This window comes from Vipera ursinii (assembly GCF_947247035.1).
Source record: "Vipera ursinii genome assembly, chromosome: 4".
Lineage (NCBI taxonomy): Eukaryota > Metazoa > Chordata > Lepidosauria > Squamata > Viperidae > Vipera > Vipera ursinii.
The window spans coordinates 40,012,335-40,029,098 of record NC_139514.1 but is presented as its reverse complement, the minus strand read 5'-3'; the positions used below and the strand labels follow the sequence as shown (position 1 = coordinate 40,029,098).

General features: G+C 39.9%; 1 protein-coding gene across 1 annotated transcript; it reads left to right on the top strand.

Annotated features, from left to right (window-relative positions):
- Window positions 1–877: 877 nt before the first annotated feature.
- On the top strand, window positions 878–16,312 carry ACP6 (acid phosphatase 6, lysophosphatidic). The gene is made up of 10 exons (XM_083361581.1): window positions 878–1,300; window positions 2,781–2,909; window positions 2,985–3,115; window positions 3,428–3,507; window positions 4,791–4,878; window positions 10,388–10,520; window positions 12,209–12,306; window positions 12,474–12,569; window positions 13,917–14,076; window positions 15,511–16,312. The coding sequence occupies exons 1-10, from the start codon at window positions 911–913 to the stop codon at window positions 15,649–15,651; spliced, it is 1,446 nt and encodes a 481-aa protein (XP_083217707.1). The 5' UTR covers window positions 878–910; the 3' UTR covers window positions 15,652–16,312.
- Window positions 16,313–16,764: the final 452 nt, after the last annotated feature.

Below are 16,764 nucleotides of genomic sequence, written 5' to 3'. Positions count from 1 at the left end.
GCCAGAGACCCTCAGATCTGTCCCACTCCTGCCCAGCCCCCCACAGGCACCCTTGATGCGAATGATGTAGAGCTGGCCACGCCCACCCAGTAGGCCATACGCACTATAGCCACACCCACCCAGTAGGCCACACCCACCCTGCCCATACCCACCCGGCCCCCTGAGGGCAACCGCAATGCTGATGCGGCCCTCAATGAAATTGAGTTTGACACCCCTGATTTAATAAGTCCAGGTGTGAACAGATCCCATGAGGAATAATGGATTTTCTCACTATTGGAGAATTATCACAAGAGTATTAAGTTTGTGCTTATCTTTCAGAAAGAAAGTAATTCCTGTGGGTATTATGTTCTTGCACTCTATGCAGCAAGTATAAAGTTAAGACTGTTTTATTTTTGTATGTTATTAAATAAAAATAAAATATGAAAACGAGAATACTGTACTAATCACACATCACTACCAGAGTTTTTAGCTTATTAGAATATTTTAAACTGGCACTTTTTGCATTATCACCGATTAATACCATTAATCTAATACACAACCGACTTGTGTTAGTATTTATTTACTTATTTTATTCATTTATTTATTTTAATTCCATTTATATCCCGCCCTTCTCCGAAGACTCAGGGCGGCTTACAAGCTTGCTTACTTACTTATTTATTACTATACTGCAACATGCCATGCTATAACTAAGTCTAAATCAAAGTCAAACTCTTCCAGGTCCCACCTCCACTCCCTTTCCCGACCCCGCACCAGCCACCGTCGCCCAAACAAAAAGGACCCGACGCTCCCGCCCTGAGATTTAAGTATCCTGATGTCCTCTGGGAGTCGTAGTTTTTTAGCCGCTGTTTGCAGAGGGAGGGAAGGAGGAACGAACAGAAAAGGAAAAGCTCATTTCTCACGATCCGCCTCCATGTTCAATGGGTTGGGAATTTGTGTCAGGAAGTCTTGGCAGTTGCCGAGGAGAAAAGTGGGTTGGCGGGTGTTTCTATTCGATGATTCGCGGGGCGTTCCCGGGCAAAGGCAGGGAAAGCCGCAGGCGGCTTCTTTTGAGTTGAGCTTCTACTTCCTCTGGATTTTTATTTTTTTAAGACGTTACATTAGCATGGATCTGTGGGCTCGGGTAGGCATGGTTGGCGCTCTGTCTTGTTACGTGCACCGCAAGAAGAGCGTCCTGGCCGAGGCTGGAAAGAGCAACGGAGAGAGCGGCAGCAATCGCGGCCGGCCAGAGCTGAAATTGGTGCAGGTTCTCTTTCGGCACGGGGCTCGTACGCCTCTCCGGCCAATCCCGGGCGTCGAGCAGGTGAGCAGGAGAGCGCCGCCTTCTATGTATGTACCACATATCTAGCTAAACCAGGGGTCTTCAAACTTGGCCCTTTTATGACTTGTGGACTTCAACTCCCAGAATTCCTCAGCCAGCTTTGCTGGCTGAGGAATTCTGGGAGTTGAAGTCCACAAGTCATAAAAGGGCCAAGTTTGAAGACCCCTGAGCTAAACCGTGATTGACACCCAAAGTTCTGAAGATGTGCATTAGGAAACACAGTTACCAGTCTCCTCTACAGGATGGTTGCTAAATTTAGATAACTTGCAACCATCCTGTAAAGGAGAGTGGCAACTGTGTTTCCTAATGCACTTCTTCAGAACTTTGGCTGTCGGTCACGGTTTAGCGCTCTGTGTGGTGCACACGTAGCCTGGGTGTTGGTTAGAGATCAGTGTAGTTGCTGTTCAGTCACTAAGTCGTGTCTGACCCTTCATGATTCCATGGACCATAGCACACCAGGTCCCCCTGTCCTCCATTGTCCCCCTGACTTTGCCCAAATTCATGTTCATTGTGTTGATGACACTAGCCATGGGCAATCATGTTCTACGAACATTGGCTGTGAAAGAGGATTCCTGGCTTGGGTGATTTCCTCTTAGAAAGAGAGAAGGAACTGGTGCTTTCAAGAATGTTTTTTTTTTTTTTCCATTGAGCCACAGTAGAAGTTGCCTTTTCTGGAAGCGGCCCAGCCATAATCTTGATTGCAACACAATTAAGACAGAGGGCTGTTGTACTCAAGTGGCAACGTGCATTTTACATGTTTGCACAGCTCAAGTTATGATCAAGCATGTAGAATTTTTTTACTGTACAAGATCAAATTTACAGTGTGTTTCTGTTTCACAGATCAAGTTAAGAAAAGTAACACATCTTCCAAAGGAAGTCAAATAAAATATAGAATTGGAAACAATTTTTTCAAACTTCCTGATATAATGATTTTTGCTCCTAGTGAATCTGATAGAAAGAAAAAAAAGGCATCCTAAGGCCTGACCCACAATGACAGTTAAACATGTTACAGTATTCATGGGTTCGAAGACGAGCATTGTACAGTACATCTATTTCATGGGACCACTGATTGTGTATGAGCAAGGGAAATTTCTTGGAAAAGCCCTTGCTTACATTGAATGCTAATGACTGGTACATCTGTATTCTTAATTTTGGCTACAACATAATAGTCTGAAGGAGCCCTTCCCACCAGCAGCTTTTAATATGTTGAGGACAGCCAAGATGGGAAGCATCTGAAGGCTAATAGATAGACCTGATATTTAACATTCTTTACTGTATTATATATTCAGTGTTAAGGTCCATAAATACATTGTTTTCCATTTTGCTTAGATGTAAAAAAAAATCCAATCTAGTTAGTTCTAATTCCTATTATCCCATCATTGATGATTGAGCTGAAGTATTATGTAAGTGGTTTAGAACTCATGATTTTTTAAATCAAACCTTTGTCATGTTTTTGAAACAGGTAGAGTGGGATCCTACTCTTCTGGAGATCCCTGCTCAAATGAAGTTTCCCTACATAGTAACTAATCTCACTGGTGGACCAAGACCATTTTCTCCTTATGAAGAAAATTACAAAAAAACAGTGCTGAAGGTATTTTACTTCCAAAGCATTGTGTTTTCCTGTCTGCTGGTGAGCAGCTTTAAATGATTTTTTCTTTCTTTCTAGGGAGATGTAATTGTAGGACAGTTGACAAAAGTTGGCATGCAGCAAATGTTTGCCCTGGGGGAACGGCTAAGGAAACGTTACATTGAGGAGACTAATTTCCTGTCATCATCCTACAAACCCTCTGAGGTCTTGTAAGTTAGTATTCAGTAGTATATTTTATGTAGTATGTACTAATATTGAAGAAAAATGCAAAACTTATTTTTCCCAAAAATATCTCTGTGAGGTGGGCTCGTCTAAGACAAATTGACTAGTTCAGCCACCCAATGAGTTTCCATGGTTGAGGATAGAATAGAACTTGTATCTCTCTCCCTCATAATTCAGCATCCTTAACCTTTATATCACATTTAATTTTACAAGTCTTGTAACACTCATCTATAATGTTTGTAAGAGTGTATGGAAGCAGTGGCCACCTTTGCTTAATTTCATTGTTTACTTTCTTTCAGCATCCGCTCCACTAATATTGATAGGAATCTGGAGTCCACACAATGTTTGTTAGCTGGGCTGTTCCAACAACAGAAAGAAGGTTAGCAGTGAAAGCTTTTCACTATTACTGAGTTTCCCCGAAAATAAGACTGGGTCTTAATTTTTTTTGCCTCCAAAAGAGGCACCAGGTCTTATTTTCAGGGGGTGGATTTTTATATTCACCTTGGCACCCACAGTCCCACCTAGCCGGCCCACTTCTTCTGTGGCCAAAGGAGCAGCTTCATTCTGCAGCTGCATTCTGGCCTGCAGTCAGGCCTTTCCAGAAGGCCACTGTATCCGAGTACCTATGGATGAATCCGTAGCTCAGTTCTTAGCTGCAGTGGCCTTCCGGAAAGACCCATGACTGAGAAATGTAGGCCTGGCTGCAGAAGAAGTGGGTGGTGAGGAGAGGCCAAGCTGCAAGATAAGTGGGTGTGGGGCGTGTGGGGCATCTCCACCCCCACCCTAGCTTGATTTTTAAGTGTGTGCCTTGCCCCAAAACTAGGGCTTATTTGGGGGGTAGGGCTTATATTAGGCCCAACCCCAAAAATCAAGCTAGGATTTTCAGGGTAAGCCTTACTTTCAGGGAAACACAGGAAGTTTTCTGTCCTGCTTCATATCATGTCTGCCATCATGGATTCCCAGCCATTTTGTCACTTCGTCTAGGTGGATAACCCCATAAATAATTCTACCATAAAATGAGGTGTAAAAATGCCAAAATCCACTATCCAAAACCTCACTAAAAAGGCAGCCCAATAAATTCCAGATTCTGTGTGGAATAGATGAAAGTTCTGGGATCCAAGATGTTAGAGGAGTTATAGGTTACTCAGAATAAAGTTATTTTGGCTTAAAGCTTGAAAGTCATGAAATTATAGGGAGAGGTAGTATCCTCTGAGCTTAGATTTGATTTGGTATCCCCAGCATTTATAATTATTAAAGGTTTTGTTTTAAGACATCAAAGCATATGTGATGTCTTTATAAAAAATTACAAAAATCTTGTAGTATGAGCTATTAAATGCAAGAGTTGAATATATCTCTGGCAAATATCTGATATGTTAATAAGTATTACTTGGCAGTATCTTTTAGTTTGCAGCCATGATATATTATTAACTTGCAAAGTAATGTACTTAGGAATAGAGGCTTGTAGACTTTCAAGAGTAGAAAACGTTCTTTACTGAGGTTGTTCAAGTAGTAATAAAATGGAAAGGATACCACAAATATTTAAAATCCAAAATGTAGTTCAGATAGTTTTATATTATTTCAGAATGCAAGAAGTCTTAGTTTGAATCCTTTATATCTTTGATATTACAATTTGTGTAAGAACAATTTTTCTTAATTACCCAGGAGCTGTTACCATTGTCACAGATAATGCAGAATCTGAAATCCTTTATCCCAATCCAGGGAATTGCCAACAACTTAAACGTTTGTATAGGTGAGTTGCCAGTATATATATATTTTTTTTTTAAAAAAATCAAGTTTTATTAATTTTCCAATTTTGCATCAAAATATCAAAATGTTTAGAAAGCAATGTGGTAATTGGGTAATCAGTAGTCCAGTAACAAAATCATTTGTACCTACCTCAGGTTAAATCATCTAAAAATCCTCTCTCTGTTTCCCATAATTACTATGTCACAATCAAGTTAATACATTTCTAGTTATAACACAATCAGTTAAGATATTTATCGCTATATTTTTACTTACAGTTACCATGTCCTGTTTTTAAGATTTTACCAATTTTCAATTACAGTGCTCCAATTTAGCTTTTAAGATCCATAGTATTTAACTTTCAGGTAACCCAAATTTCTCCTATTTCTTTACATAATAGTTATATCTAAAATACACATATTGCTTAGTTAAATACATTCTTATTTTATATCACAAATATATTTCACAGATATATTCTATTTGTCATCCTCATCACTTACTAATAAAGTATCCTTTATTGTCTCAATCCAACTTCCATATTATAAGTCAAAACTATATTCTAATAGCTAATTTTAATTTCCCTTGTAAGTCTAAATCCTAAATATTAAATCAAATAATATCTTTTAAAGTCACCCCTTGACCCATTAAGTAAAATTTAGGCTGTTCCATTATAGATAAAAAAGAAAAAGAAAAAACATTTTTTAAGTCTAACTCTGGCTTTCTTTTCGTGCCAAGCAGGCTTTCATACCCTTCATTCCTACACATGTTATTTGAATCAAGGGAGAGACCATCCAGTTGTCAATTTTTCAAAGCAACTGGCCTCTTTGTAATTAAATTGTGCTCTGATAGTTCAAGTCTCCGTGTTTGGATCAGTATATTTGTCATCAGTTCAGTCTGGTCTTCTTCTTCTTCCAGTTTCATCTGGCTTGGTGAGAGCTCATGTCCAGAGTTGAAGTTGTTGTATGGTTGTCTATGTTTTCAGTATGTTGTAGTTGTAAGTCTTTAGAACCCTCCATCTTAGTGTTGTTTTATTCAGTTTGTGTTGTTTTTTGGGTTGCAAGTTTTATAGTTGAGATCAAGGTTTGGCTATCGAGGTTCTCAGTAGATTGTACTTGTTGTTCTTTAAAGTCCTCTGTCTTGATATTAATTTCTTCCTCTTCTGTTGCTTTTTGGATTGTAGATTCGTCAGTTGAAATCAGGGCTTCATTTTGTAAATTTAGGCTGGCACCTTTGTCTTTCAGTCTGGATTTTGTCTTCTCAGTAATTTCAAGGATTGTTTCAAGTATAAGTTTATAGTTAAGTTGTGGATAGTATTCCTCACTTTCTAAGTTGTTTAGAGACAGTTCTTTAATGGAGGCTATTTTTAATAGAAGTCAGTGAATGTCCACCTCCACTATTTCTGGAAGTTGTTTTGTCCGCCAGCTGTTTCAAATGCCAAGGTCAGCTAGGCTGTAGCCAGGTCTTACAGTAAAAGGTAAATTTCCTTGCTGTTCCAGGCTTCACCACAAGATGTCCTTAGTAGCATATAAAATCTTTTTCCAAGCTCCAGTTAAGTTTTTATCCAGTTTAATTTTTCCCTTTTTCTTTCCCCAGCTTAACAAGTAGATAGGGCAGGGGCAGGCAACCTTGGCTCTTTTATGACTCATGGACTTCAACTCCCAGAATTCCTGAGCCAGCATGGCTCAGCATGAAAACCTCTCCCTTTCTCCTCAGCATGGCTGGCTCAGGAATTCTGGGAGATGAAGTCCACGAGTCATAAAAGAGCCAAGGTTGCCTACCCCTGAGATAGGGTAATAGGTCCCCATAGAAATAGGAACTTTTTGGGACCCCAAATATCCAAAAGGTGCAAGTCCAATTTTTAGTTGTTTAATTTAGTTATATTTTTCTTTTCTTTTCAAAGCTTTAAATCCCCAAGTAGGCAGACGCCGCTATTCCAAAGGGGGAGAAGAAATTTTCAAAACACTCCCACAGGAAAGTAGTTGGGGGAATAAGAAAGGTAGGGTCTCACCCAGTTCCTCTGCGCTGCTTTCTTCGTGCTTATTAGTGCTTTTGGCTTTTGGCTGGTATGGCCATGTTGATGGCCAATCTTTTCTTCGTCGTCCAGAGGAGCTGCACCAGATCAAGCAGAGGGGCTTCCGCCCCTCTGCGATCAGTCGAAAGGCCTCCTCATGGTTGTCGCCCCTCCAGGGCGACTTTCGACCCTTTTCAAGGTCTTCCAATGGAGGAAAACCAAGCGGCAGGAAGGAGAGCTCTCCGCGCATGTCCGCGAGCGCAAACCAGAAGCCAGTTGCTGGTATATTTTTGATTGATGTTATTGAATATTTAATATGTATAGAATACCCTGTGATGGCCCAAAAAGCAGCTTGTAACAGCCTTGTCCAAAGCAGCCATGGGTTCTAATTTGAATTTCTGAACAGAATAATTTTAATGTATGTAGAGAGCTCCAGGTTGATGACAACTGATGTAAGACAGCTTCATTATCAAAAGCAGCATGTGTTATCCTAAATTCATTGGTTATGCTTTTAGGAATGGGTAGTTAAATTTGGCTTGTTGTGCACAGTTGATCTTCAAAGAGTGTGGCCATGTTCCAGGTTTATGCATGGAGCAAGTTGAACCTTGCCTCTTTCACTATCATTATAGGTAAGTGTAGATAACTACAAAAGCCTTCCGCAAATGGTTGTAATCATTATTGCCAGAGTCTCAGACTAATGTAGTAAGAACAACTGCAAAATACTAATACAAAATAGAAAAAGGCTCGTTAGCTGTTTAGTTCACAGCTGTATTCCATGAATTACTAACTAGAACTCCCAGGAAACTGTAATAAATAACGTAACACACATTCCATTTGCAGTTTAGAAAATGAATAAAATTCTTTCAGAAGGTTCCCTGAGGTTGAAATGAAAAAAAAGTAACAATATGGTATCTAACAATGCCTACTCAATCATATGTTATGCTGATGTTCAAAGAAAGCCAATGGTATTTAGTTCCTGGGTCCTTCAATGGTAGCTACTAGGTTCCATGTGTCACGAGATCTATTTTTTCCATGTAGATAGAATTCAAAACAAATGGGAACTAGCATACAACCCTAATTTCAGGAATGTCTCTGGCCTCTGTACTTACCCCAGGGAACTTCTTGGGGAGAAAAAAAATGCAGAAGGCTGCTGCCCACTGATAAATTTTAAAGTGTCCCTATATAAAAGCAAAAGTGAAATAGGGTGGTGATAAGCATCTTGCATAGCTGTAAAAAGTCTCATAATAATAATAATAAACCTTTATTGTCAAAGTACAACCTGTGTACATTGAGATTAGCTGAGCCTCCCCCCCCCGTGCTCTCTCCCCCCAACACACAGTGATAACAAACCCTCCATCCTACCACACCATGTGAACCAACTACACCACACACCGGCCTCCCAAGTCAATTCTGCATAAGATTATGTCCCATTTAAAAGCCTAACAGCCCACGGATAAAAGCTATTTTTCAGCCTGTTGGTACGGCTGGCTATATTCCTATATCTCCTACCGGATGGTAGGAGAGTAAAGAGATACCGTCCAGGGTGTGAGTCATCCCTGAGAATCTTCCTCACTCTTCCAAGGCAACGAGCCCTGGCGATGTTATCCAGTGGTGTCAGGGAACAGCCCACAATGTCTTGTGCTGTGCTCACTACCCTCTGTAATACTTTCCTGTCCGCGGCTGTCAGACCAGCATACCAAACCACAATACCATACGAGAGGACGCTCTCTATAGTAGACCGGTAAAAGAGGGTCATTAGCTGTTGTTCTACCCTGTTCTTCCGCAAGACCCTAAGAAAGTGAAGCCTCTGTTGGGCCTTTCTAGCCACCTGGGTTGTGTTAACTTTCCAGGTCAAATCTTCACAGAGGTAGACTCCCAGAAATTTAAAGGAGGAAACTCTCTCCACACAGTCCTCCCCGATGTAAAGTGGGGCAGGTTCCTCCTTTTTTCTCCGGAAGTCTAACACCATCTTTTTCGTCTTTCCGATGTTTAGGTGCAAGTTGTTGTTACTACACCATATGGATAGTTTTTGTACCTCCGCCCTATATGCTGTCTCATCCCCACCTGTAATAAGACCCACCACAGTTGTATCATCTGCGAACTTGATTATCGCAGTGGATGGGTCAGATGATACACAATCATAAGTGTATAAAGAGTACAGGTAGGGGCTAAGCACACAGCCCTGTGGCGTGCCGGTGCAAAGCTTCAGGGGGGTGGACAAAGCAGACCATCCATATATCTTCTAATAAAAAAAGGTTGTATTCTTATCCCATGGCCATTTTGTTAGGAGTGCCATAATCTACATTCAAAATCTATGCTTAAGAAAACTGATAATTACTGATCTGGAGTATAATATAGGCTTCAGTTCTGCCATTCTTGATGAAGCCCATATAGTGATTGTAGCCTATATACAGGTAGCAGCTAATCCCAAGTCTCACTGACCACCTGCGTGCGCACGCACGCGCACGCGCGCACACAGATGGAGAGAGAGAGAGAGATTGAGATTTCAACTGACAGCAGTCACCTGGGACTTGCCACTTCCCTAGTGAATTTGGTTGTTGAAAACTAACATGAAATTGCAAAGAGGTGGTCAACAATTACATCACTTTGTGATGGAAATTACAGTCCCAATTGCCTTTGTAATTCAAGAGCTGCCTGTAGTGATATGGATAGATCTTGAAGATTCTGGTATTTTCTTAAAATATTGCAAACATTTTTTTTAAACTTTTTTACTTCAATCTTCTAAATCAGGGGTGTCAAACTCAATTTCATTGAGGGCCGCATCAGCATTGCAGTTGCCCTCAGGGGGCCGGGTGGGTATGGCCAGGGTGGGCGTGGCCTACTGGGTGGGCGTGGCTAGAGTGTGTATGGCCTACTGGGTGGGCGTGGCCAGCTCTACATGGTTCGCATCAAGGGTGCCTATGGGGGCCTGGCCAGGAGTGGGACAGATCTGAGGGTCTCTGGCAGAAGGAGGGTCTCTGGGCCAGGGCCAAGGCAGTGGGGGTCGTTCCCTCACTGTTTCCAGGATGGCTTTGCGGCCCACATGAAACCACTTTGCGGGCGGGATCTGTCCCCCGGGCCTTGTGTTTGACATGTCTGTTCTAAATGAATATGGGTAGAAATTTAAACATCTGCTTAAATGAGCCCGTGCTATTTGAAATTGATTTTGAATTTAGTATCTTCTATAGCTGTATGTTTTGAAAATGATGCAGAAAGAGTGGTTCAGAACTTGTCTGATAAGCCTTAAAGCAGTTGCACCTTTTAAGGGCTACTGTAGAAAGCACACACAAAAAACCCTCTCATTGAAGTATAAGCCTAAATACGTTTATACTTATACAGATTCTGAAACATGCAGAACTATACCTTCAGCCTGTGTATTTCACATTGCTATACCCTTCATTTTTGAGAGGTACAAGCCAAAAAACCCAGTACATCTACTGTTGATTTTTGTGACCTACAAAGCAACATTTAAGAAGCACCTAAAGCACTTTGTTTTCCTTGACAGAGATGGATGGGCTAGTTTGAATTTGCACCAAGGCATCTTAGAAGATCTGACAAACATTAAACAAAAGTTGGGCATTAGTAATGAGCAAAAAGTAGACTTCCTCCTCCTCCTTGACAACATTTTTGCAGAACAGGTAAACTTCTTGTTTTCTTCAACTGTTAAAGCGTTGTATGCAATTCTGTGGGAAAAACCACACTCAAGAAATCGTCATCAAGCATGCAAGATTCCTCAGTGCAGAAGTAGGAAGAGGGGTAAGTCTAGTGAGGCAATTGCACAACTTCCTTTAAACAAGACAAAATGCGTTCTTTTTCAAGTCTGAGCCTTAATCTCCTTCTCTCAATAGCTGTACCTTGCCTAAATGCTCAGTCACATTCATTGCTCTTTATTGTCTCCCCACCTAATGTATTTCCATTATTTTTCATAAAACTATTATTATTATTATTAAATATACCTGTTTGTAAATGCTGAATTTCTCAAGCTGATGTCATTCCTCTGCTTCATTTCCCGTAATCCCTGGTCTGAATATTTACAGGAATTAAGCATAAAAGGCAAGACAGCAGCAAAGGAAATATTTGGACCCGTTTTTTTACTAATATCCTAAGATAGGAGCAAATAATATGTATGCAATTCCCATTTGTAATGAACATGGATTAGATTTTGTGTAATATTAAGGTACGCGGTGGCTCAGTGGGTTAGGACGCTAAGCTTGTCGATCAGAAGGTCGGCAGTCTGGTGGGTCGAATCCCGAGTGCCGCGTAACAGAGTGAGCGCCTGTTACTCGTCCCAGCTTCTGCCAACCTAGCAGTTCGAAAGCACATAAAAATGCAAGTAGAAAAATAGGGACCACTACGGTGGGAAGGTAACAGCGTTCCGTGCGCCTTTGGCGTCTAGTCATGCTGGCCACATGACAATGGAGATGTCCTCGGACAAGCGCTGGCTCTTCGGCTTTGAAACAGAGATGAGCACCAGGCCCTAGAGTTGGAAACGACTAGCATGCATGTGCGGGGGAACCTTTACCTTAATATTAAGGTAAAGGACCCAGATTGTTGGGGGCAATTAAGCTGACTTTGTAATAATGCCGCTTGGGGTGTGTGTGAAAGCCCTAATAAGCAGGCATATACATAGAATGAAGGCTACTGCTAAGCTTGTAAGCCGCCCTGAGTCTGCGGAGAAGGGCGGGATATAAATGGAATTAAAATAAAATAAATAAAATAAATTAATTAATTAAGGTAACCCTTTTAAAATTAGTTTTATTTCTCTATATTTGTTTAGTTTTTATGTTGATTTTACTTGACAAAATCTTTGAATGGTAGACTTGGAAGTCAGTTGATCTATATGAAAGTCAGTTAATGTAGAAATGGCTCAGGCTTTGATAACATTTGCATAAACAGGAAATAATACCTGAACACATATTGCACATTTTGTTATGCAGTTAAGATGAGTTGTTTTTCAAGGAAACCTGGCATGGTGTGAATGGCATTTTATCATTGGAAGGTCAGAGTTCCTTGCAACATATTTAAAAGTCACAGTTGCTGTACACAAATTTCTAGATTTTTCAAATTTTGTTCCTGTCTACTATTTTTCTACTGTTGAATACTCTAGTCTTAATTTATATTTAGGTATGTCAGCATATCTGGATTCCTGACCATATAATTCTATTTTGGCCCAAGGAAATGTGCCGTTTTGCTATCGCCTAAAATTTCTGTCAAAATTACTATTAGTTAACTGTCTCCAGACATGCAGATGTATGTCCATGGTAGTGATCTCAACTTAGACGTCATTTTGAGATTTTACTTAATTTACACAATGTTATCTTTTCAGGCACATGACCTACCAAGTCACCCTGTTTTGAAGAATTTTATGCAACTAATTGAGCAGAGAGCTGTTGACTCATTCTTTTATATTACTAACAGCTCAAGGTGAGCATGGGATGGCTGAGTGGCACCATCTGTTCGATACTAGTAACTTTAAAGTCTACTTTAGGGTCTCTTACCTGTTAAACCAATTATGTAGAACTGATAAAGAGGCTATATACGGTATCTTCAAGACTTGTTTTGATAGTGTCCAATATTTTTCTTTCCCATAGGCAGATTCTTCAGATGACTGTTGGTCCTCTCCTGAATGCCATGGAGGACAACATTAAGAAGGCAATAGAGCCTCCCACTTCTGATATTAAGACCAGGTATGTAAATTGTAGAAATTAGTCTCCCTGTCTTCACTTGCAACAGAACACATAACTGAGAAGCATTCAAAGATCACCATTACTCTGAGCACATCTTGCTAATAAAAACCTGCACACATGGACCTTACATGCAATTGATAATTAGAGACCAGACCAGGCATAGTTTAAAGCAGGGATGTCAAACTGCCAGCCCACAGGCCAGTTGCATCATGCAGAGGCTGCACCCACCCCAGCTCCGGCAATGTGAAAAAAGTCATGATACATCACGACACGTCACGTGACGCGGCAAGTTTGACACCTGTGGTTTAATGTCCTATGTGTTATCTGTGCACTGGGAAATTCTGCACTGGGAAATACTAGTCTTAGACCAAAGCATCTGAATAGGCAAGACGTTTGTCTATTTTAATATTGTTGAGTAGTTCTGTAATCATAGCCCCTTCCAGGAATTGAATCGGTAGAAAAAGGCTAAATAAAATGATGAGACTGTGATGGCTAATCATCAATAATGAGTTAGAAAAGTAAAAAAGAGAAAGTTGGGGTAGCTTGGTAGGATGGAGAAGGGACAATGATTAGGCAATTGCTATTAGATTTAATATTAGGTCCTGCATGTTCAAGACTATTGTGCCTGCCTGCACAGCTGTCCTCTTAAAAGCACATTTGGGAACACTTGACTGTAAGGCTCATTTAAGGGTAGACCCTTCACCCTTCCAGAGTGTATGTTTGGAAGAAGAAAAGTATCATAGGCTTCCTAACATAGCCACCCAATTCCTATGGATTCAGTCTTTTTTTTTTTTTGGCAGGAGGTTCGTTTCTGGTTTTGTTACTGTTCATGTGTAATGGAGCCTTCTGTATTACATAGATGTAAGGAAAATGGGTAAACATTGGCAAACACTGGCGATTCACTTTGGTTAAAGGAAACTTTTGTTAGATGAGGAATGTAAGATTTGTGAGAACCATGACAAGTTTAATATTTTGGGTTGGTCGTTGCATGCTTTAAATTGGCATGATTTTCTTTAAATAGCCTGAATTATTTTTAATATAGATTACATGAGTGTCTTTTACAATAGCTACCATGAGACCCTTGAATATTTCTACTAGGTGGAAGCATTCTTCATTTAATTCAGCTACTTCTGCTTGTGTGATTTATAGAGCTTCTATCCTCTTCAAATGGAACTATCTCACTGAATTGTCTGAGAATGAAATCCTTGCAAAAGGATTGTGTATTTTGCTTTAAAGTATTAGTTCACTGTTCATGAAAACTAATCCTAAATGGAATGAAGATATGTAATAAATAGTTCCTTATACATTGGATGTGCTAAGAGTACATTATACTTATTTTGCATTTAGGAAGCTCATCCTCTATGCTGTTCATGATGTTACACTCTTCCCATTGCTGGTGGCGATGGGGGTCTTCAATTCAAAGTGGCCTCCATATGCAGCAGATGTGACTCTGGAACTCTATCAGTATTCCAAGGATTGGTTTATACGACTGATCTATAATGGAGAGGTACAAATTCTGGGCCACTTCTACTACTATTACTATGTGGCTATCCTTAGCAAATGTCAGGTTGCATGTTTCATACGAATATGAGCAATATAACAGATCACATCACTTTCCAAAAATGGCATATTGGATCTTTGCCATCATGGTTTGTTCTAATCTCTGCCTTGTTAAAAAATGAAGCAATCGGTACTACAGTGCTTCTGAAGAAATAACTAAGAATGATGTGCCCTATAAATTTGTTGTTGTTGTTAGCTGCGAAGTCATGTCCGACTCATCGCGACCCTATGGACAACGTTCCTCCAGGCCTTCCTGTCTTCCACCATCTTCTGGAGTCCATTTAAGCTCACGCCTACTGCTTCAGTGACTCCATCCAGCCACCTCATTCTCTGTCGTCCCCTTCTTCTATTGCCCTCGATCTTTCCCAGCATTAGGCTCTTCTCCAGTGAATCCTTCTTTCTCATTAGGTGGCCAAAGTATTTGAGTTTTAGCTTCAAGATCTGGCCTTCTAAAGAGCAGGCCCTATAAATAACAGGTATCAATGTGTCAATCTTCCCTAGATGCCGTTTGGGCTCTGTGCCTCATTTTTCATTGCTCAGGGCAATTGTTTTAAGAATGGGCAAACTGCTTTTTTTCCCATGGCAATTAACACATCCATGTAATGCATTCAAAATTTGAAATGAACCCATTTAGCAAAAAGTTGGGAGTTGTGCTCAAAAATGTATCCAATGGCAATTCAAAGTACTGATTGTCATCTTTATATGGCATGGGACCAGGTTGCTCATGGAACTGCTTTTCCCTATGCACATCTTTCTGTCCCACTAGTTTGGTAGATGCTTGTTCCAGGTCCCCTCTTTTAAATGTTGCCATTTAGTGGGGCCAAGGAAGCAGGCCTTTTCCATAGCCTCTTCCACAGCCTTCCTCTTGAGTTGCAGAGTCTCTTTCCTCCTCACCTTCTGGGTAGCTGTTAAGACTTGGATTTTACTTCAGGTGCTAAATCAGGAGGGGATGAGAGGCCAATATTTGTGATTCTGCAATGAGATTATTATAGGGCTTGGTGGCTTGAGTTGTTTTTAATTATTTTTATTTTATTTTTATTTTTATTCCATTTATATCCCGCCCTTCTCCGAAGACTCAGGGCGGCTTACAAGCTTAGCAGTAGCCTTCATTCTATGTATATGCCTGCTTATTAGGGCTTTCACACACACACACCCCCAAGCGTCATTATTACAAACTCAGCTTAATTGCCCCCAACAATCTGGGTCCTCATTTTACCTACCTCGGAAGGATGGAAGGCTGAGTCAACCTTGAGCCTGGTGGGACTCGAACCTGCACTAATTGCAGGTTCTTTTGTTATTTAACTGTTACCCATCCAAAGTTATTTTATATAAGGCTGGCCATTCAAATCTCTTTTTGCCAAATAACTTTTTTATTTTATAGGAGCTGATTCCAAGAGGATGTAAAGATGGCTTGTGTCCACTAGAAGATTTTTTAAATGCTCTTTCGGAACATAGCACAAAGCCACTTGTGTATAAAATGATTTGTTCCCAAACAGAAGAGGCAGTTTTGCAACACAATTGATCAGGAAAGCACATTACGTTTTCTAACTATTGTAAAAATAATGTATTAATCACTGCTATAATTTAGTAGCTGAAACAGCAAGAAAAAGCTTGCTATAATGGTGAAAATGGATCATGGTTTCACATTTTGGAAATGAGCATTAGTAGTAGAATGTAAATTATTTTAGACAGGGTATACATTACTACTTACAGACAGTATTAATGTCAAAGAGCAATTAGCTTATCATTCTTCATAATATATTCTCCAGTAATATATTCAAATTCCCTTTTATAAAGAACATGGACTGCTTTTTAAAGTTTGAATCTCTTACTAAACGTTTTAAATTGAGCTGAATATAATCTTTCTAGACAATTTTTAAAGTTAAGGTATAACCACAGAACTAATTTTTCCTACATATTTTAATTAATATTAATTTAATGAGCCTGCCTAAAAATATAGCTTTTAGAAACTACTTGCATTATCAATAATAAAGTTTCCTTCTTTTAACTGTCATGTTATCCTTATCATATCAATCAATAATAAAGCAGTTAAGGCTGAAAAATAATTTCTCATTTGAAATGGGAAATAGCTTATTAGGTACCATACCCTAGGGGAAATGGTTTAAAAAATTAGCTGTGTGTATATCATTGAGCCAGAAAACATGTTTGAGTATTTTTACTGTTATTAAGAATGCAGACAATGTTAATGTTGCTGAAGTACTGAATCAATGAATATTCCATGTGGCTCTTAACTGCGTTAGTAATTGTGTATAGTAATCGTATTTACTATTGTAATAGAACTAGTATCTGATTGTGATTTATGTTATGGGTTATAGCCAGTGCTTTTTTTGTATAAGAAAAAGGTGCCAGAACTCACACATGTCATACAACCTGCCTTGCCTGTCCTACAAGGTTCCATCCAAAAAAGGTGCCGGAACTCCGTTCTGAGCGTTCTGTGAGGAAAAAAAGCCCTGGTTATAGCAAAACTAGGCTACCTAAATTCACTATCTATATTCTTCAGCTATCAAGGCTTTCTAGTTGGTAAAATTTTAATTCCAGGCCCGCTCCATTACTGAGTAGGGAAAGAATTCACATCTGACCTACAGATCTGCATAGATCAGCTAAGATGATGGAA